This window comes from Sphaerodactylus townsendi, linkage group LG16 (assembly GCF_021028975.2).
Source record: "Sphaerodactylus townsendi isolate TG3544 linkage group LG16, MPM_Stown_v2.3, whole genome shotgun sequence".
Classification (NCBI taxonomy): domain Eukaryota; kingdom Metazoa; phylum Chordata; class Lepidosauria; order Squamata; family Sphaerodactylidae; genus Sphaerodactylus; species Sphaerodactylus townsendi.
In genome coordinates this window covers 6639868-6661504 of record NC_059440.1, presented here as the reverse complement: position 1 = coordinate 6661504, position 21637 = coordinate 6639868, and the positions used below count along the sequence as shown (strand labels likewise).

The following is a 21637-nucleotide window of genomic DNA, read 5'->3' as shown; positions in this document are numbered from 1 at the left end:
TATGAAGCACATTAACAGCAACCTGTGTGTGTAGCCTTTGTAGCTTGTATATTTCTGTTGCATTTTTGTATATGAATAAGAGCACTTTTCTCCTTTGCGTGGTTTTTGTACGTAACACACACAAGGCAAAACATGAAGTCAGAACCACATCCTGTCTAAAGAACCCGTGGCGTCCTCTGTTTAAAAGGTGCTGATTTACTACATATAAGATTAGAAAGTTAAACGAGAATTGTGTTGTGTGCGATTCTTTTGCTTTAATGCGCCTGACAGCCACAGCCAAGCAAACAGCCGCAGCTGTCAGCCGCATTAAATCACAAGAATCGCACATAACGCGATTCTCAAAAATCCCTTCCCCGGCTACCATTAGTGAAGCCACGCAGGGGAAACAAGCCATATCATGGTCCAGACAAACAGGAAAACAAGACAAAAACAAAGGGAAAAAACATGCCTCCGTGTGACGACGCACACCCTTTGCCAATGCGCTTACGGGAGCCAGCAGGGAAGCTGGGGGAGAGCAAATCAGATGGACACCGCAGCAGCAGGCTGGTTCCTGGACTGGCCTGCACCATGGCGCCCCGGGCCTCCCTCTAACTCAGTGGTGGTGAACCTATGGTACAGGTGCCAGAGGTGGCACTCAGAGCCCTCTCTGTGGGCACGCGTGCACAGAGTTCGTCATGTGATAATAGTGTAATTATTTCAGGGAGATTATTAGCATTAAATCTAAGACCTAGTTTTGGGCAAGCAGTGTAGGTAACCCTGTTAAGCGCTGTTAAACCCTACTAATTTTCATGGGAAGAACGAAAGTGCGATCCTTTGCCTGGGAGTAAGCTCGGTTTCTGGCAGTGGGGTTTGCTTCTGAGTAAACCTTCCTAGGGTCATGATTCACCTGTTTGAAGCATTGCACAGTTGCTTCAAAGCAAAGCCACTGACTACCACCAAGCTTACTCCCAAGTGACGCGTGCCTCGGAACCAACCGTTTTTTCTATACTAAAACCTCAGTATTCAGGTTAAATTGCTATGTTGGCACTTTGCGATAAATAAGTGGGTTTTGGGTTGCAGTTTGGGCACTCGGTCTCGAAAAGGTTCGCCATCACTGCTCTAACAGGATAAATATGCAGCACAAAAACCATGATTCTGGAGATTCAATATCCTGTCTAATATGTTCTATCCAATGTGTTCTATAATCTAATATATAACATGTTCTATAACAGGGGTCTGCAACCTGTGGCTCTCCAGATGTTCATGGGACAGCCAGCTGTGCGAAGGGGCCGGGGCAAGGCCGGGTTCATGTAACCCGCCCTTCCCCCGTTCTTATTGCCCAGTGTGGAAAGGGCCAAAAATGAGGTTGGGCTCGTTGTGACGATTCAGATGACCCCATCAACTGTGAGCATTTGCGTGCAATCCAGGTAAAGAGTCCAAAGCTCCCATCCCACAACCAATCCCTGCCACTTGCTGAGACTTTCGTACTGATGTCGGTGAGGTTGATGAATGCCTTCTCCTGAAAATCGTTTGCCAGCACAACACAAAGCCCGTTCAGCTCTTCCATGGCTTTGCGACGCTGGCGACGCTTCTGCTGGACACACGCCTGCAGGGGAACCAGAGGTGAGGGAAATGAGCAGCACGGCGGCAGAGAAGAACAGCATTTTACTTCTATATAGGTGCAGTGCTGTGTAAATAAAAACTCCGTGCGAGTAGAAAAATAGAACTTGAAGAGACATCTCTAGCATGCTAAGAACATAAGAAAGAGCCTGCTGGATCAGACCAGAGTCCATCTAATCCAGCACTCTGCTACTCGCAGTGGGCCACCAGGTGCCTTTGGGAGCTCACATGCAGGATGTGAAAGCAATGGCCTTCTGCTGCTGCTGCTCCCAAGCACCTGGTCTGCTAAGGCATTTGCAATCTCAGATCAAGGAGGATCAAGATTGGTAGCTGTAGAGCGACTTCTTCTCCATCAATCTGTCCAAGCCCCTTTTAAAGCTATCCAGGTTAGTGGCCATCACCACCTCCTGTGGCAGCATATTCCAAATACCAATCACACGTTGCGTGAAGAAGTGTTTCCTTTTATTAGTCCTATTTCTTCCCCCCAGCATTTTCAATGAATGCCCCCTGGTTCTAGTATTGTGAGAAAGAGAGGAAAATGTCTCTCTGTCAACATTTTCTACCCCATGCATAATTTTATAGACTTCAATCATATCCCCCCTGAGACGTCTCCTCTCCAAATTAAAGAGTCCCAAACGCTGCAGCCTCTCCTCATAAGGTAGGTGCTCCAGTCCCTCAATCATCCTCGTTGCCCTTCTCTGCACTTTTTCTATCTCTTCAATAGATAGATGTTCTAGTATCCCCTGTTGTTAGCTTTCTGTGTGCAAGGCAATACTGACACAGTGGAGCATTTGAAAATGTGACCCCACCTCTACAGTCTACCCTATCACATTCTCACCTAGCTCTCTTTGTTTAAATATTATATAATACATTATAATATAACACATTATACATAATACATTATATATACATAACATTTAAGAAAGAAAAAAATAACATAATTGTAAATATAATATATAACTGGGTAAATCTTGATGGATAAAAATGGTAAAACCCACATAAATATATAGCAAGTCTTGACTTTTGTCATTTTCTAAGTTCCATAAAGCTGTTCTTATCTATCCTTATTCCAGTAATATATCTCTGTTAAGATTAGACTTCTTTTAAAGATCAGAATAGATGAAATACCTGCTACACATTAATTATATTACCGTAACTACAAATCAAACAGTTGCCTTTCTTACTTCTCAAAACCATCTAGAGATATAACAGTATACTCACTGGATCTATTTTTGAACATTAATACCCTATTTTAGCTGCCTTTCTTCATTTCCAAAACGTTATTTAGACGTATCAGTACAATGCAAGAAATATAATTTCCGTTTCTCATGAAACTCCTGTTTTGGGTGTCTGTTTACAAGACTAGTAGTGTATTCTGTCATCTTCTCTTTCCGCATTTCTCCATCAGGACAAGTACTTTCCATCCGTATGCCAATACCACAGCTAAGAATAACTTGAGACTGGTCAATGACATCTGTCACAAGCTCTCGGTTGCTCACTTCATAGCCATACTGACGGAGGGCATTATCTGGTGGCAACCTGAACAACAGGCGGAAAACGCCAACGACTCACCAGAATCTGTTCTGAATTTTGGGCTAAAGCAATACCAGGCCGGATCTTTCTCAGCTTCTGAATGTTTTCTGGGGAGGAAGAAAGGGAGAACAAATTAAATCAACCTATTGAAAAAGGTAGGAGCTGCGTGGTGTAGTGGTTAAGTGCTTGCACTGCCACTCACACAGTCAGGAGTTCGAGCCTCCTGTGGGTCAGATATCCTGGTAGCTGGCTCATGGTCAACTCAGCCAGCCATCCATTCCTTGGTCGGTAAATTAGCACCTAGCACATAGCTAGGAGGGAAAGAATAGCTGGGGAAAGCAATGGCAAACTACCCCACAAAAAAAAAGGCTTGCTTATGAAATCACTGCTTGCAGTGGTACCCCAGGGTCGGACACGACTGAAGGGGAAACTTTACCTTTTTATTGAGAAAGAAGACTGCTGGAAAGAAATCCAAAAATGCCCCTGTCTTGTTGCCAACTCAGAGATGAAAAATTCATGGAATTAGGGAGTGGAACCTGGGAGGCTGTGGGGTTTGGAGCAGGGCAGGGGGAGGAGAGACCTTAATGGGGTATAATTTCATACAGTCCACTCTTCAAACCAGCCATTTTTCACAGAGGAGCGGATCTCTGTAGTCTGGAGAGCAATTGTTATTCTGGGTAATCTTTAAGCCCCACCTACATTGGCAGTTCTAACCCTGATACTTCCAGTGAGGTGGGGGCAATCAGCCAATACGGTCGTTCGGAAAACAGGGCTCTCCAGGGGCGTTCACGTTTATTACAATCGTTTGTCTTGGGATGTTGTGTGGTTTCCGGGCTGTATGGTTGTGTTCTAGTAGTATTTTCTCTTGACGTTTCTGAAGAGGATCCTCTGAAGATGCCAGTCACAGATGCAGGCGTCAGGAGAAAATGCAGCCCGGAAACCACACAACACCCCAGTGATTCTGGCCGTGAAAGCCTTCGACAAGGCATTGTTTGTTTTGTTGTTGTTTCCTGACCTATAACTGAGTGATGTAACTTTATAACTGATGCCTAATCAAGGTTGACTGACATGTTTATTCATCTCTAGAGAGATCTTCTTAGGTGGCCAACCTCCAAATACAGCTCGATTTCCTGCTTTTACATTTGATATCCGGACAATAGAGATCAGTTCTCCTGGGCTGATTCCCCACTGATCGCTGATCCTGGGACAGTCTCCTGAATTATCCATGTTTCCTCCAGATCTCCCCACAGCCGAACTGCCAAACGCAGATTCTTCTCGGTTCTGCCGCTCCCCACACCCCTTATCCCGTGTTTCTCCCGAACCTGCTTGTTAGTGCACCTTTTTTAGAAACACGTCTTCGATCCAGATCAGTGGGCAGGTTCGGGGATCTGCTTTAGTTTCTAATTTGCCGCCATGGAGAGTGACACAGATGCCTTCCATCCAATAGGAGCGCGGCAGGCTGTGTGCGATGAGCATGCAGCCTTTTTTCCCCCGTTTTCGTTTTGTTTTGGATGTGCACCCGACGGAACGAGAGAACAAGAGAATGAGCGCACGGGAGAGCGGGAAACACTCAAACAAACTTTCCCCAAGTTTGCTAGCTACAGGCAAATATGTGATTATTCGGGAAATTTGGGAAACAATGCGCTAGCGAGACTCCGCATTGCAGTTCTCGCGACAGCGTGATAACCAATGAGAAGAGAGATGCTTGGGTGGGCATAGCGTGCTGTGCTGACGTCAGCATGTTTTTAACAGTAAAAAAAAGTTCCCACCCCACCACGGCATAACAGCCAATCAGAATAGGCCCACCAAGCGGATCGCATGGTAGTGGGGATTGTGACATTTCTGGAATGTCTGTGCTAGAAACATGCTGCGTTGAGGAGGTTGGAACCTGGTTGAAAAAGGTGCGGTTCATTTTTAAACTTGGTCGTATCTACATTTAATTTCCAGTGGGGATTTCAGTGGGAGCAAACGGCTGCTTTGGAGGACTCTATAGCGTTGTCTCGTGTTGAGGTCCCAACTCTGGCCTCCCCAGGCTCCATCTCCAAAATCCCCAGGCATTTCCCCACTCAGAACAGGCAACCCTGGATATTCTTCCTTGGTTTGCACCGGTTGGCATGTTGAGCACTCTGCCGGATATCATACCATAGTTCACCCCCGAGAGCTGCCATTTTCTCCAGGGAAACTCATCTCTGTAGTCTGGAAATCAGTTGTAAGGGAGTGAAATCAGCATGCAAGAGAGGGGAGGGAGTGAGGGGTGGCATGCAAGGGAGGGGAGGGGCATCTGGACATGGCCCACCCACCCTACTGGAGGGAGAGGAAGGAGAGGGGAGGGGTGGCATGCAAGGGAGGAGTGGGAGGGGCCCCGGTATCTGGACCTGGCCCAGGCCCACCCACCCGAGGGGAGGGAGGGGTGGCATGCAAGGGAGGGGAGGGAAGGGGAGGGGCATCTGGACATGGCCCACCCACCATACTGGAGGTAGGGGAAGGGGAGGGGAGGGATGGCATGCAAGGGAGGGGTGGGAGGGGTCCCGGTATCTGGACCTGGACCACCCACCCGAGGGGAGGAAGGGGTGGCATGCAAGGGAGGATAGGGGAGGGGTGGGGCATCTGGACATGGCCCAGCCACCCTACTGGAGGGAGGGGAGGGAAGGGGTGGCATGCAAGGGAGGGGTGGGAGGGCCCCCGGTATCTGGACCTGGCCCACCCACCCGAGGGGAGGGAGGGGTGGCATGCAAGGGAGGGGAATGAGTGAGGGGTGGCATGCAAGGGAAGGGGAGGGGGCCCAGCATCTGAACCTGGCCCACCCAACCTAGCAGAGGGACGGGGAGGGGAAGGACAGGTGGCATGCAAGGGAGGGGAGAGAGGGAGGGGTGGCATGCAAAGGAGGGACCTGGAGGCTGGTCACCCTAGCAGATGCTAAAGGGTTCCCCCGCAGATATGGTCTGTCTGGAAAATAGAAAACATGCAAACCAGAGGTGCAGAGGATTTCCATACTAAGTCACTGGCACATCTTCTCTGTCTGCCTTGAGTTTCCCAGACAGAGAAGAGATGGGGGGAAACCCCGGCAGATCTATCCATGACTCAGCGTCCTGCGGGTGTTATGACGGGGCACGGCGTTCATGCTACCCGACCGCTTTGAAGATCGGGAAGTGGCCTTGTGCTTGTCTATTCCCTCCTACGTATTCCAGATGCAGATCTGGAGTGGGGTAGCCAGGGTGCATGGCCACAAGACACCCTGGCTTCCTGGGCCCCCTCCCCACCAAGAACTCTGCTCCACCCTGGATGGGTTCAGCTTTAAATTTTGTTCATTGCTGGGCTCAGCCAAGCTGCAGAGGATGGGGAGAAAAAGGCAGAGGGGTTTTCAGTGCTTGCTGTTTTGATACGATACCGTTTCCCCAGTGTAGTCCACCTTCCTCAGCTGCAATGCCCTGCAGGGCAGGAAAAAGATGCCACCCCACCTTTCATCGTATCACGCCTGTTTGAGAGCACTGGCGTGGGCTAGCACTTTGTTTTGCAGTTCACTTTGGAGTCCTGGCATTGACCTTTAAAGCCCTGAGGCCCACCTTGTCCTGACGCGCCTCTTCTCTGTGGTGCGCTGAGAGGTGAGGCGCATCGGGGCATTCTCGTCCCAATGCGCTTCCTCTTACCCTGGCCGCGCTTCTTGCTTTCTGGAGGGAAAGTGACAGCACTTTTCATGCCAGTGACTTTTCATGCCAAAACAAGGCAAAGGTGGGGAAGAGCTGGCTGTCGGTAACAGGCCCATCATTACTATTACGTGGTTATCTGTCCTTGCACTTTTTGTGGCTACGTGGCTATTTGTCCTTGCACTTTTTGTGGCTACGCGGCTATTGGTCCTTGCACTTTTTGTGGCTACGTGGCTATTTGTCCTTGCACTTTTTGTGGCTACGCGGCTCTTTGTGCTTGCACTTTTTGTGGCTACGCGGCTCTTTGTCCTTGCACTTTTTGTGGCTACGTGGCTCTTTGTCCTTGCACTTTTTGTGGCTACGCGGCTATTGGTCCTTGCACTTTTTGTGGCTACGTGGCTCTTTGTCCTTGCACTTTTTGTGGCTACGTGGCTCTTTGTGCTTGCACTTTTTGTGGCTACGCGGCTATTGGTCCTTGCACTTTTTGTGGCTACGTGGCTCTTTGTCCTTGCACTTTTTGTGGCTACGTGGCTATTTGTCCTTGCACTTTTTGTGGCTACGCGGCTATTGGTCCTTGCACTTTTTGTGGCTACATGGCTCTTTGTCCTTGCACTTTTTGTGGCTACGTGGCTCTTTGTGCTTGCACTTTTTGTGGCTACGTGGCTATTGGTCCTTGCACTTTTTGTGGCTACGTGGCTATTTGTCCTTGCACATTTTGTGGCTACGTGGCTATTTGTCCTTGCACTTTTTGTGGCTACGTGGCTTTTTGTCCTTGCACTTTTTGTGGCTACGTGGCTATTTGTCCTTGCACTTTTTGTGGCTACGTGGCTATTTGTCCTTGCACTTTTTGTGGCTACGTGGCTATTTGTCCTTGCACTTTTTGTGGCTACGTGGCTATTTGTCCTTGCACTTTTTGTGGCTACGTGGCTTTTTGTCCTTGCACTTTTTGTGGCTACGTGGCTATTTGTCCTTGCACTTTTTGTTCATTATTAAATCACTGTGCATGTTTGATGCTTCTTATTTCAACAGCCTGAGTACATTTTTTCAGGCCAGTACATACCTCCTAGGTTGGCCTCCTCGCAGCGGAAGTCCTCCTGCAAACTGCATTTATACAATCTGCCAGGATCACCTGGCCCCAGGGAAGTAGCTAGAATCCTTTGGTGAAAAGACAGAGAGACAAGGAGGAGGAAAAAAGGAAGATCTTTACAAACAAGACTCAATGAACCTACCAAGAATCACCTTGGTGGATCAGACAGAAATTCACCGGGTCGCCATACTATTGGCAATGGTGGCCACCCACAGATTCAGGAAAAGGGAGAAAAAATTACAGAACAAATTGTCATAACCAATCTTATACCGGGCCTGACCATAATTCTCCTACTGCCAGGAGGTAGGTACCGTCATCTGACTCTCCCCAACAGGGGCAGACCAAGGGGGAGCTGCGCCCGGGGCACGTGGGCGCCCCGCTCCTCTGCTGCAGTACCACCTGCCCCTGTCCTGGAATGCCCCCGCAACACCACGCAACGCCCCAGCAGCACCAGGGACGTCGTGCCACCCCTGCCCCATTGGTGCTACGCCACTACTCCCCAACCCCTTTGAAAGCTGTCTTGGAACCACATTCTATTGTTACTGTTAAACACCTGGGGTTGTTTCCTGTATTGGCTGAGTTAGAGGATACGTGACAACGAGGCCCAGTTGCATTTCCTTTCTGAGAGAGAAGAGTCAGGTTTCTCTGGCAAGGGGGTGGTTAGTCATTGCTTTCTGTATTTGTAAAAGGATTTTGGGGTGTGCCCCCCCACCCCAGTTCTGTCAATGAACGTCTGACGGCCTATTTTACCTGAACGGCTGTTTCTGAATAAAGACTTTTGCAAAAACGGAAGTGCTTTCCCTGGACGGTCCAGACCCAAATGATTAAAGTGTGGAATTTGCTGCCAGAGGGTGTAGTGATGGGAACAGGCAGAGGTGGCTTTAAAGGGGAATTGCCTGGATGGATTCACGGAGGAGAGGTCTGTCCATGTCTACTAGCCAAGCTGACTAAAGGGAACCTCTCCAGTCAGAAGCAGGAAACTTCTGAACCCCAGTGCCAGAAGGCAACATTTGGGAAAGGCCTTAGCCTCACTGCCCTCTTGTGGACTCAGAGGCATAGCTAGGGAAAATGGTGTCCGGTCAGTGGTGGGATCCAAAAATTTTAGTAACAGGTTCCCATGGTGGTGGGATTCAAACTGTGGCGTAGCGCCAATGGGGCGGGGCGGGGCACGACGGGGGCATGGCTGGGCATTCCAGGGGCGGGGCATTCCTGGGCGGGGCTGTGGCAAGGACGCAGCCGCTGCGCCGGTCCTTGGGCGGGAAACGAATGCATGCAGGCACAGGCTGCCACGCACGCCAGTGAACCTCCTGCTAGACTGCTTCAAGTTCTGTGTGCTACTGCTGAGAGGAGGGGCGTAACTAAGGCAAAAATCACGTGGCGAAATCACCAATTAGTAACCCCCTCTCGGCACACACAAACAATTAGTAACCTACTCTCGGGAACTTGTGAGAACCTGCTGGATCCCACCTCTGAGTCCGGTGCAAAATCTGAGTTTTGCTGCCCCCGCCCCCCCACCCATGTTTGTTGGTGTTTTTTGTTTTTTTAGTGTTTTTTCAATTTTTAGCCTGCAGGGGGTGCAGTTTTTAGGCTAGCAGCGTCAAAATTTCAGGGTATCTTTAGGAGACTATCCTGACAATACCAGTCTGGTTTGGTGAAATTTGGTTCAGGGGGTCCAAAGTTATGGTGTAGCCCCCATCTCTTATTAGCTCCCATTGGAAACAATGGGGGATGGGGAACCCCCTTTTGGGAGTCCATAACTTTGGACCCCATGAACCAAACCTCATCTAACTTGGTGTTATCATCAGGAGAGTCTCCTAAAGGTACCCTGAAATGTTGGTGCTGCTAGCCTAAAAACTGTGTCCCCTGCAGGCCAAAAACCAAAAAAAAATTAAAAATACCAAAAAAAACCCTGAAAATTTTGCTCCCCCCAGGCACGCTCCCGGTGCAACGCCCCCCCCCCCGGCCCCCTTGTAGCTACGCCTCTGGCTGGACTAGATGGACCTCTGATCTGGTCCAGTAGGGCTCTCCTTGTGTTCTTATCCCTGGGTGACTCACAATAATGACACAGAACGCCGCCATTTTCCTTGTCCTTTATTGTGGTCTCACAGCTTGTCAACGGTCTCCAGACTTACCCGCCACAAGCCTGTCTCATACGCCTGCACACCTGTGAAAGCGCAAGCAAGCTTGGCAGATGACCTTCTGTCACCGCAACCCTCTGACAGATTCTGCAACAGGAAACCAGCCCGCTCTGCTTCTTGGTGTGGTCAGAGTCTACGCAGTCTGAGGCGTCTGGGGTACACTGCTGATGGTGTGACACTTGTGTAAGTTTCAGGGGAATTGTAACTAGTGGATTGAGATGCATTCCTAGCTCAATGCAATTGCTGCAAGATAAATGTAACCAGCCTGCTACAGCCAGCGATAGACAGAAATAGAGCCACCTGGAAACGATCCCATGAGACCAAAGTGTCAGGGGAAAGCCTAGTTATCTACTCGGCATGTGAAGCCATAAAGCAAAGATCAAGGAAAGAATGTCCCAGAATGGCAGTGATAACATATAGCAGGCTGGTTACATATATCTTGTAGCAATTACATACAATCCCCCTGACATTAAGCCACTGTCAAGGCTGTGTTGTCCACAACACTTTCAAAGCTAGGAACTTTGAAATAGATGTGACACGTGACTAGGAGATCTGTGAGGGGATTTTCAGAGTGTTTTTAAAAGGTGAATAGCTGTTGCACAGGGCTCTGTTTGCATGGATTAGGGCCACAGTAGGGGAAAAGGTTTTATGAGAGAAGTAGCATACTGAACGAGGATCCAGCTGACCTTGGGCCGGCCACTCTTGGTTTCAGCCCAACCTAACTCATTGTGATGTAGTGGTTAGGAGAGGAAGTCTCTAATCTGGAAAGCCAGATTCAATTCCTCCACATGAAGCCTTCTGGGTGACCTTGGGCCAGCCCCAGTTCTCTCAGAACTCTCTTGGCTTCATCTACCTCATAAGTTGTCTGTGGTGCAGAAGGGAAGGCCTTAAAAGCTAGAGAAAAGTGGGTATAAAAACCATCTTTTCTTCCTCTTCCTCACAGGCTCCCATCTTCCTTTTCCTCACAGGCTCCTACACCACAGCAGTGGCGTAGGAGGTTAAGAGCTCGTGTATCTAATCTGGAGGAACCGGGTTTGATTCTCCGCTCTGCCACCTGAGCTGTGGAGGCTTATCTGGGGAATTCAGATTAGCCTGTGCACTCCCACACACGCCAGCTGGGTAACCTTGGGCTAGTCACAGCTTCCCGGAGCTCTCTCAGCCCCACCCACCTCACAGGGTGTTTGTTGTGAGGGGGGAAGGGCAAGGAGATTGTAAGCCCCTTTGAGTCTCCTACAGGAGAGAAAGGGGGGATATAAATCCAAACTCTCCTCCTCCTCCTCCTCCTCCTCCTCCTCTTCTTCTTCTTCCTCCTCCTCTTCCTCTTCTTCTTCTTCTTCTTCTTCTTCTCCTCTATGTGTGTAAAGTGTCATCAAGTCACATAGAGTTTTCAAGACAAGATATTCAGAGGTGGTTTGCCACTTCCTGCCTCTCCATAGCAACCCTGGTATTCCTTGGTGGTCTCCCATCCAAATACTAACTAGGGCCAACCCCTCTTAGCTTCTGACATCAGACTAGCCTGGGCCACGCTGGTCAAAGGAGGATAAAACAGAGCAGGTACGGAAAGAAAAGAAACCAGACCATCAGATGTAACCCTTCCACCAGTGGCGTACCGCCAACGTGGCAAGGTGGGCCATGATGCCCTGGGCGCCCGCCTGTGCAGGGGCGTGGCCGGGGCATGGAGGACATGCCCCGAGCACAGTTCCCCCTTGCTCCGCCCCTGCCTGCCACTGCTGCAATTCTGCTAATTTTAACCAACCTCCATGTAGTGATTAGCCCTGGACAGGCAAAAAGACATGTCCCTTTCAGCTGCCTCCCGTGGGAGTTTTGCTCCAGTTCTGGTTCTAAACTGGGCTACTTCCCTGCAGGGGGAAATCTGTCGTGGACTCCTCGCAGCTGAGAACGCAGAGGCATTTTCGGCAGCAATGGAATTTCCCCACAAGGTGAACCATCAGTTCCGGCTCCTTTTATTACTGCCCTCATCCTCATTTCTGTTTTACCGTTTTGTTAAAATAAAGCAACAGACAACAATAGTCATTATCTAATACGATAAAAATACAACTCAGTCAAAAAGCCCTCGAGCTGTAACAGTGGAAACAGTGGTTCCAGCCAGAGGCGTATGGACTATAGGGACACGGGGTCACCCCATGTCCCCGGGCGCACGCCTTTTGGTCATGTGGGGGGCGGCCTGTGACCAGAGGTGGGATCCAGCAGGTTCTCACCAGATCCCGAGAGTGGGTTACTAATTATTTGTGTGTGCCGAGAGGGGGTTGCTAATTGGGTCCGCTTTCCCGTCTCCACGCCCTCGCCTCCCCGAGAGGCATCCTGCCTTTGAACGTGAAGGTTCCATATAGCAATTGCAACTAATAATGTAACTCCCTGAACTGGGTTAATCCCTTTCAGGTACTGCAATTCATGGATTCTCAGCCTTTCGTACCTTTATCTCACCAGTCTCTATCAAAGAACCTGTGTGTTTCACCATTGCTGTGCTCAGATTTGTGAGTTGGGGCATTTTCTATAATGTGATGATGATTTAGAAATGACCTGGTGCAAAAAAAATTGGGGGGGTCGTGGTGGGGTGGCTGCCCATAGGGGGGGCATCCAACTCAGGTTTTGCCCAGGGCTCAGGTTTGCCTAGGTACGCCTCTGCCCCCTTTGCTGAGGGGGGGGGGGGCTGGCGAGTGAACCTGTTGCTAAAATTTTTGGATCCCACCACTGCCTGTGACCTAACGTGCACCCCAGCCGCACGCCACCAAGTCCCGCCTGCCCGCCTCGCTGAAGGCCACCTTAGCGGACGGGGCTCAGCCACAGTTGATCGCGGGGCTCACCTGGGCCACCCACCTTTGCCAGCTCCGTGCAGCCTGGCTTTTGGTCAGCAGCTGCATTATGAAGTGGATCAAATTCTGCACTCCCACTGGCATCAGGGTCAAATGCAATATTTAGTGCCTGGAAGTTTTTCTGTGGGGGAGACTGAGTGGCTGGACGTTGCTCATGTGCCGGCCCTCTGTCTCGTCTACCAGTTCCATCAAGCTTATCCTCTTCGCAGGAGACCAGCGTGAGGGGTGTGTGTGTCTCCTTGGGAAAGGCCAAATGTCATGGCCAGCCCTACACAGAGCCTGACCATAATTCTCCTCCTGATGGGAGGTGGGTATGGTCATTTGTCTCTTCCCCCTCCCCTCCCTTCCCAAGACATCCTGGGAATCCACATCCTGTTGGAGCAGCAGTGGCGTAGTGGCTAAGAGCAGTGGCTAAGAGCAGGTGCACTCTGATCTGGAGGAACCGGGTTTGATTCCCAGCTCTGCTGCTTGAGTTGTGGAGGCTTATCTGAGGAATTCAGATTAGCCTGGGCACTCCCACACACGCCAGCTGGGCGACGTTGGGGTAGTCACAGCTTTTCAGAGCTCTCTCAGCCCCATCCACCTCACAGGGTGTTTGTTGTGAGGGGGAAAGGGCAAGGAGATTGTCAGCCCCTTTGAGTCTCCAACAGGAGAGAAAGGGGGGATATAAATCCAAAACTCTTCTTCTTGTTCTTCTTCTTCTTCTTCTTGTTCTTCTTCTTCTTCTTCTTCTTCTTCTTCTTCTTCTTCTTCTTCGACATCTGGGATAAAGATAAGAAGGCCAAGCCACGTTCCTGTCTAGCTGAGAGAGACGAGTTCGATTTCTGTGGGAAGAGGGTATGCGGTTTGGTGTGGGGCGATTAGTCATTTGCTTTCTGTATTTCTAGAGAAGTTTTGGCGGGGATTTTCCAGTTCTATCAATAAACGTCTGAAGGCCTAATTTACCTGAACCGCTGTTTCTGAATAAAGACTTTTGCTAAAAGAGAAGTGTTTTCCCTGAACTGTCCGGGGGAGGGAGGTCCTGTCAGCTGTAAGTCAGATGCAACTTGACAGCAAAAATAAGAAAGTAAAATTGATATATTGCTATAGTATTAATTAAGCTATGGCAATATGTCAATTAATATTTGCAAGCTATTCAGATATCACCAGAATTTTTACGGTAGTGATATGTCAATTATGATTTATTTTGGAGGCCTGAAGAAGCTCTCTGATGGTGCACCCAGTAGGGTTTTTGTAGCAACTGCAAAGTATGTTGAGCGAATAAAATCTGGGAATGCCCAGATTTTGGGGCGGGGAGAAAGCTGCCCATTCCCCTCTGAAAGGATCACAGAAAAGTCTGAGGGAAAGGAAGAAGAAGAAGAGTTTGGATTTATTCCCCCCTTTTCTCTCCTATAGGAGACTCAAAGGGGCTGACAATCTCCTTTCCCTTCCCCCCTCACAACAAACACCCTGGGAGGTAGGTGGGGCTGAGAGAGCTCCGGAAAGCTGTGGCTAGCCCAAGGTCACCCAGCTGTTGGTTGTTGGAGTGTACAGGCTAATCTGAATTCCCCAGATAAGCCTCCACAACTCAAGCGGCAGAGCTGGGAATCAAACCCGGTTCCTCCAGATTAACCACTTCGCCACTGCTGCGTAGCAAATGTATAGGACTTGGTAAGTTTGGAGAGACTGCAAAGGAAGCCTTGTGTTTCAGGCCATGCTTCTGGACCAAACGGCCCATGGATAGCATGTTTGTGAGAAAGGGAGTAAAATCGAATGGTGGAGGATGAAGGGGAGGGGTTTCACAGAGGGCATCTTGACCAGAGTGCCCCCAAACCTGCTGTTTTTCATTGGGTGTGTTCAGTGGTGGGATCCAAAAATTTTAGTAACAGGTTCCCATGGTGGTGGGATTAAAACAGTGGCATAGTGCCAGTGGGGCTGGGCAGGGCATGATGGGGGCGTGGCCGGGCATTCCGGGGGCAGGGCATTAATAATTTCTCTGTTACTCTAAAAAACTCTTACTGTAAAAAAAAGTTCCTAATTTCCCGCTGGTATCTTTCTGTCCATAATTTAAACTCATTATAGCAAGTCCTATCGTCTACGGCCAACAGAAACAACTACTTCTCCTCTCATTGACTGCCTGTCAAATACTTAATACTTTCAAATACTTAATTTTGTTTCTTGAAATCAAAAGAAGGATACTTTCCTTACACAAGGAACTTGACCATATTTCTAAAACATGTTTTTAAAACAGCCCAACAGGGAGAATTATCCCGTTTTCTACCTTCGCTAACCAGCCACATAGGAAACAACAGGACTTTATGATTTTTGGACCTAATCCTGAATTTCTAATGGAAAAGCTGACCTAATGAGTAACCCCCTCTCGGCACACACAAATAATTAGTAACCCACTCTCGGGAACTGGTGAGAACCTGCTGGATCCCACCTCTGGGTGTGTCCATCTTCCCCACCTGCTGCAGAGTTTCTCCTTACCAGCTCCGTCGCCCATCTGAATGTTGAAGAACCTGGTATCCAAAGTGCGGGGACGTGGATGGTGAGACCCAGCTCTGACTGGTGTCAATATTAAAGCTTCCCATTGGTTTCACAGCTGCAAGGATGACATTGGATTAGTGATTAACCTCAGACAGAGGAAGAAGCGGGAACTCAGCTTGGAGGTGGGAATGGCTCTCGTACGGCAGCCCTGAGAGAAAATGATGGGTGCTACGCCGGAAGGACAAAGAAGGGGTCATATAGTACAGGGTTGCCAACTCTGGCCCAATAAATTCCTGGAGATTTGGGGAAGGTATAGTTTCCAGAGGGAGCTTAGGAAGTAAGCTGCGGCAGCCGTTTTGTGGAGCAGTTTTATACTAGGTGTTGGAATTCCCTGGAAGGTGCCCACAGGATCGTGCAAGGGTTGGCAGAGGGAAAAGAACCATTCCCGCTTGGCAACACATGACCCCCACAATGTCTTAGGCCTATTATGCACTTTTGGTTTGCCCCACAATAAGAGCTCATTCCCTTTGAGGCAGAGTTTTGGTTGCAGACACTTTTTCTACCCTTCCAAACTCACCAGGCCACAGATCCGTGTACAGGCTAATCTGAATTCCCCAGATAAGCCTCCACAGCTCAGGTGGCAGAGCGGGGAACCCAACCCGGTTCCTCCAGATTAGAATGCACCTGCTCTTAACCACTACGCCACTGCTGCTCCAGAGGCTTTTTTCCAGCAAATTTTTGTAGTTCCCAGCCATATCAGCACTATCAGCTCCCCGCTTCCCATCGCCAGAGGGGTACTTTTTAAAACCTATGAATTTATTTTATTTTTTATTTATTTATTCAGGGGCCCATAGGAGCAGCAGTGGCGTAGGAGGTTAAGAGCTCGTGTATCTAATCTGGAGGAACCGGGTTTGATTCCCAGCTCTGCCGCCTGAGCTGTGGAGGCTTATCTGGGGACTTCAGATTAGCCTGTGCACTCCCACACACGCCAGCTGGGTGACCTTGGGCTAGTCACAGCTTCTTGGAGCTCTCTCAGCCCCACCTACCTCACAGGGTGTCTGTTGTGAGGGGGGAAGGGCAAGGAGATTGTCAGCCCCTTTGAGTCTCCTGCAGGACAGAAAGGGGGGATATAAATCCAAACTCCTCCTCCTGCTCTTCTTCTTCTTCTTCTTCTTCTTCTTTTTCTTCTTCTTCTTCTTCTTCTTCTTCTTGTCGAATGGGCGCAAGGGGGCTTATATCACTTACCTACCAAGTCCTGCCACCTTAATTTCCACTATAATTCAGTCAGAGGGATGAATTTGCTGCAAATAGAAAACTGCAAGAAGGAAACCGGAAAAGGAAAGGAAATAAACAGGGAAGGGGACCCGGAAACGGAGGCCAGCCAGTTGGAATACTGTTGCAGGCCTCCACCATAGGCCCGGCTGAACAGCTCCTTCCTGCAAGCCCTGCAGAAAATGTAATTAGATTTATAGCTCGCCCTTTCCCATCAAGACACGCTCAGGATGACTCATAACATCCGTTTATAATCATAAAATTAAATAAATCTGCTGCCTGGTTTGCCCCGACTTTGAAAATCCTTCCGTTTCCTGGTGCCCTAAAACCAATAATAGCCAGTCAGAGGGGAGAACATCTCAGGGCAGGGTTATGAGGAAATTTGTGAGGAAACCGAAATATAAACAGAGGGGAATGAGGGGAATACACGTGTCCCCCAGAGTTAGTTCATGCTCTCCCCAGCCATTTTATTTAGAGCGGATCATTGGGAACCCTTGTCGGAACCTGCGGTAAATTTCCCTTTCAATGTCTCTGCCTTAGCAGCAGTGGCGTAGTGGTTAAGAGCAGGTGCACTCTAATCTGGAGGAACCGGGTTTGATTCCCAGCTCTGCCGCTTGAGCTGTGGAGGCTTATCTGGGGAATTCGGATTAGCCTGTGCACTCCAACACATGCAAGCTGGGTGACCTTGGGCTAGTCACAGTTCTTTTGAGCTCTCTCAGCCCCACCTACCTCACAGGGTGTTTGTTGGGGGGGGGAGGGAAAGGAGTTTGTAAGCCCCTTTGAGTCTCCTTACAGGAGAGAAAGGGGGGATATAAATCCAACTCTTCTTCTTCTAGTCACAGTTCTTCTGAGCTCTCTCAGCCCCACCTACCTCACAGGGTGTTTGTTGTGGGGGGGGGGGGGGGGGGGGAGGGGATTTGTAAGCCCCTTTGAGTCTCTCCTTACAGGAGAGAAAGGGGGGATATAAATCCAAACTCCTCCTCCTCCTCTTCTTCTTGCAGCAGAGGCGTAGGAAGTTAAGAGCTTGTGTATCTAATCTGGAGGAACCGGGTTTGATTCCCAGCTCTGCCACCTGAGCTGTGGAGGCTTATCTGGGGAATTCCGATTAGCCTGTGCACTCCCACACACGCCAGCTGGGTGACCTTGGGCTAGTCACAGTTCTTCTGAGCTCTCTCAGCCGCACCTACCTCACAGGGTGTTTGTTGTGAGGGGGGAAGGGCAAGGAGATTGTCAGCCCCTTTGAGTCTCCTGCAGGAGAGAAAGGGGGGATATAAATCCAAACTCTTCTTCTTCTTCTTCTTCTTCTTCTTCTTCTTCTTCTTCTTCTTCTACTACTACTACTACTACTACTACTACTACTACTACTACTACTACTACTACTACTAAATGGAGCACCATAGGTTGGCCGTCCCTGGCTTAGGGGTTCTGGGGAGGAACAAATAGATACTTAGGAGCAGAGTCTTCTTATTTCAGTAAACGAGATTTATCACTCATTGGTTCATTAACCCATGTGGATTGGAGAGGTAAAGCGGCCACGTTTTTAAGTGGGAATGAAAAAGTGGTAAATTATTAAATTTGCATTTTGATCCTGGCTTTTTTCCAAGGAGTTCAGGGCAGGTTCGTGCTTGGATGCGCTTTTTGGTTTCATGTTGGCTTTTGTACAAATTCGGGGGAGTCCATACCTCTCTGATGTATGCCCAACGTGCATTGAGCACTCCAACACTCTATAGATCCCAGAGTGTGGTCTGAAAACCTGATGTAGCCCTTTGGCGGGACCAGAACAGGTCTGAGGGGTTGACTAGAGCAAGATGTAACTCTTTCCCCTCAGCCACACTTCAAGGTCGCTTTCTTAATAGCCCACATATTGAGCGTCGTCGTCAGTTTTGCCCTCACAGAGTTGATTCACTTTTTCATGTCTTGCTCCATGGCCTGAAATACAACAACCTCAGCACTGATCTGACTGCTTTACTACCGACAGGATTCGTGATTCTTTCAGATAAAACAAAAATGTCTGAGCTTTTGAACAGTCCTAATGTGGAGAGGTCTGAAGCTGTAGCCATATTTTTTAATGCGTGTTTTACAAGATGTGCAATAGTGTAAATTGGAAATTTTCGGCACATGATGGTTTTTATGCCTATCAAAGGTCTTTGAATTGAATTGAATTGATGCACATTTGCTCTGTCTCAGAAAGAAAGGGAAACTAATTTGGACACCCAAAATGAAATTCTCTTCTGGTAACACCTATACACATGTAAAAATACCAGAAATTGCAACCGCGGAAGCCAGAAAAGGTAACACTTTTGAGAGATAAGAGCTCACTTGGACACCTCTCTGGCCTAAAGTTCGGAAATGCAGGCCACCAATAGTAGCTACGACACATTGTGTGCCGAGATCAGTGGTGGGATCCAAAATTTTTAGTAACAGGTTCCCTCGCCAGCCCCCCCTCAGCAAAGGGGGCAGAGGCGTACCTAGGCAAACCTGAGCCCTGGGGAAAACCTGAGTTGGATGTCCTTTACATGGGCAGCCACCCCACCACGACCCCAAAAATTCTTTTTGCACCAGGTCATTTCTAAATCATCATCACATTATAGAAAATGCCCCAACTCACAAATCTGAACCCAGCAATGGTGAAACACACAGGTTCTTTGATAGAGGCTGGTGAGATAAAAGGTACGAAAGGCTGAGGAGATCCATGAATTGCAGTACCTGGAAGGGATTAACCCAGTTCAGGGGAGTTACATTATGAGTCGCAAGTGCTATATGGAACCTTCACGTTCAAAGGCAGGATGCCTCTCAGGGAGGCAAGGGCGAAAGCGGACCCAATTAGTAACCCCCTCTCAGCACACACAAATAATTAGTAACCCACTCTCGGGAACTGGTGAGAACCTGCTGGATCCCACCTCTGGCCGAGATCCTGCCAACCTGGATATAAATCCAACATGCTTCATCCCGAGACAGGAAGAGGTCACTATGACCCAATTCATGGTGCCAAAGTGCTGACTATAGCATCAGGCCTGATAACATTGGGAACGCTACCCTTCAGACTGGCAACTCATAACAAGAAAAAGAAAACACATGAATTGCTATGACTCAGAACAGTAAGTTATTTTTAGTTGCAAAAACTGATGAACGTCTGACATAATTTTTGGGGCTTTGTAGATCTTTCTTTCCAAGGTGGCTGTGCACCCTGGAATGAGTCAGAGGAAGATAAACCCACATCTCTTGGCAATTATGTCATTTCCAGTTGCCCCATGTCTGATCTGTTATCACTGAATTGTCCTACCGGAGACCTTCCAGAGACTAGTGATTCAGTGTAGGCCTTTCACACTTCTGTTCCAATAGAAGAAATCACACTATACCTCGGAGTGTGGTGGAGTCTCCTTTTTTGGAGATTTTTAAAGAGAGGCTCGATGGCCATCTGTCAGGAGTGCTTTGATTATGTGTTCCTGAATTGCAGGGAGTTGGACTTGATGGCCCTTGGGGTCTCTTCCAAGTCTATGATTCTACAAATAATGCCCGAGTACATGGAAGGATAGCCTGCCAGGGGAAGAGACACTCAGTGGAATCTCTGTGTGTGTGCGTGTGCGTGTGATTATTTGTTTATTATTATTATTATTATTATTATTATTATTTATTTATTTATTTATTTATTTATTAATTAATTAATTAATTATTTCACATTTTTATCCCGCCCTATCCAGAAAGGCTCAGGGTGGGTTATAACAATTAGACACCATAAAAATTTAAAAACATTAGAAGAAGAAGAGGAGGAGGAGGAGGAGGAGTTTGGATTCATATCCCCCCTTTCTCTCCTGCAGGAGACTCAAAGGGGCGTACAATCTCCTTGCCCTTTCCCCCTCACAACAAACACCCTGTGAGGTGGGTGGGGCTGAGAGAGCTCCGAGAAGCTGTGACTAGCCCAAGGTCACCCAGCTGGCGTGTGTGGGAGTGCACAGGCTAATCTGAATTCCCCAGATAAGCCTCCACAGCTCAGGCGGCAGAGCTGGGAATCAAACCGGCTTCCTCCAGATTAGATACACGAGCTCTTAACCTCCTACGCCACATTACCATTAAAATTACAAAATGCCTATAACATTATTTAAACAATACATTAATAAATAATGCACAGAAATAGATGGCATTTTACTAATCAGATGGTCTCATCCCCACCCCCACCCCCTGGTTTCAGAGGCTGAGAGGAGCTTTTGGACTTGGCTGGCTAGTTGGGATATGCGGCAGTTGAGGATTTCCCGTGCACCAGGGGCTGTTGCAAGGGCTGGCATCTAGCTGAGGGAGCAGCAGTGGCGTAGTGGTCAATAACAGGTGTACTCTAATCTGGAAGAACCGGGTTTGATTCCCCGCCCTGCCGCTTGAGCTGTGGAGGCTTATCTGGGGAACTAGATTAGCCTGTGCACTCCCACACATGCCAGCTGGGTGACCTTGGGCTAGTCACAGTTCTTTGGAGCTCTCTCGGCCCCATCCACCTCACTGGGTGTTTGTTGTGAGGAGGGAAGGGAAAGGAGTTTGTAAGTCCCTTTGAGTTTCCTATAGAAGAGAAAGGGGGGATATAAATCCAACTCCTCCTCCTCCTCCTCCTCCATGTTTTAGCTGCCCTGAGTCTTCCTGGGGGAATTGGCGGGGTATAAATGCTGTCAATCAATCAATTGATCGATCAAACAATCAATCGGGAGAGAGGAAAATGGGGGAGACAAAAGGGAAGAAAGGAAAGCGGGAAAGAAGAGTGATTACTTCAATTAACTATTGCATCTACCGGTAGGTGGCCTTAATCAATATCACAACTCATATTCCATAAATTCACTAGTTTCACGAAGAGATCCAGTGGCCAGGAACATTCTTTTCAACTGATCACTGCTCCCTCTACTGACAGAAATAGAATTGCAATTTTTGGCCAAACCCAAGCAAAGCATCTATTCTGTAAGGGTTTTTAATACTTTACAGGAGTGTTTTTAATAACATTTTATTCAGTATAAAGAACAGTAAAACTTTACTATAGATGATAAAATATAGATGATAGATGATAAATATTTCTATTTTTTTCTC

The 21637-nt window shown here is 48.5% G+C and overlaps 1 protein-coding gene across 1 annotated transcript in view; it reads right to left on the bottom strand.

Moving 5' to 3' along the window:
• The window catches only part of ITGAE (integrin subunit alpha E), a 73849-nt gene extending 58441 nt beyond the window's left edge, over window positions 1-15408 (bottom strand). Inside the window, exons 1-4 of the mRNA XM_048519379.1 lie at window positions 15305-15408; window positions 7837-7931; window positions 3172-3239; window positions 1468-1585 (exon numbers count right to left, since the gene is read on the bottom strand). Coding sequence (XP_048375336.1) covers window positions 1468-1585; window positions 3172-3239; window positions 7837-7931; window positions 15305-15408 — 385 coding nt within the window. The remainder of the gene's footprint in view (window positions 1-1467; window positions 1586-3171; window positions 3240-7836; window positions 7932-15304) is intronic.
• Between the last annotated feature and the right edge of the window lie 6229 nt (window positions 15409-21637).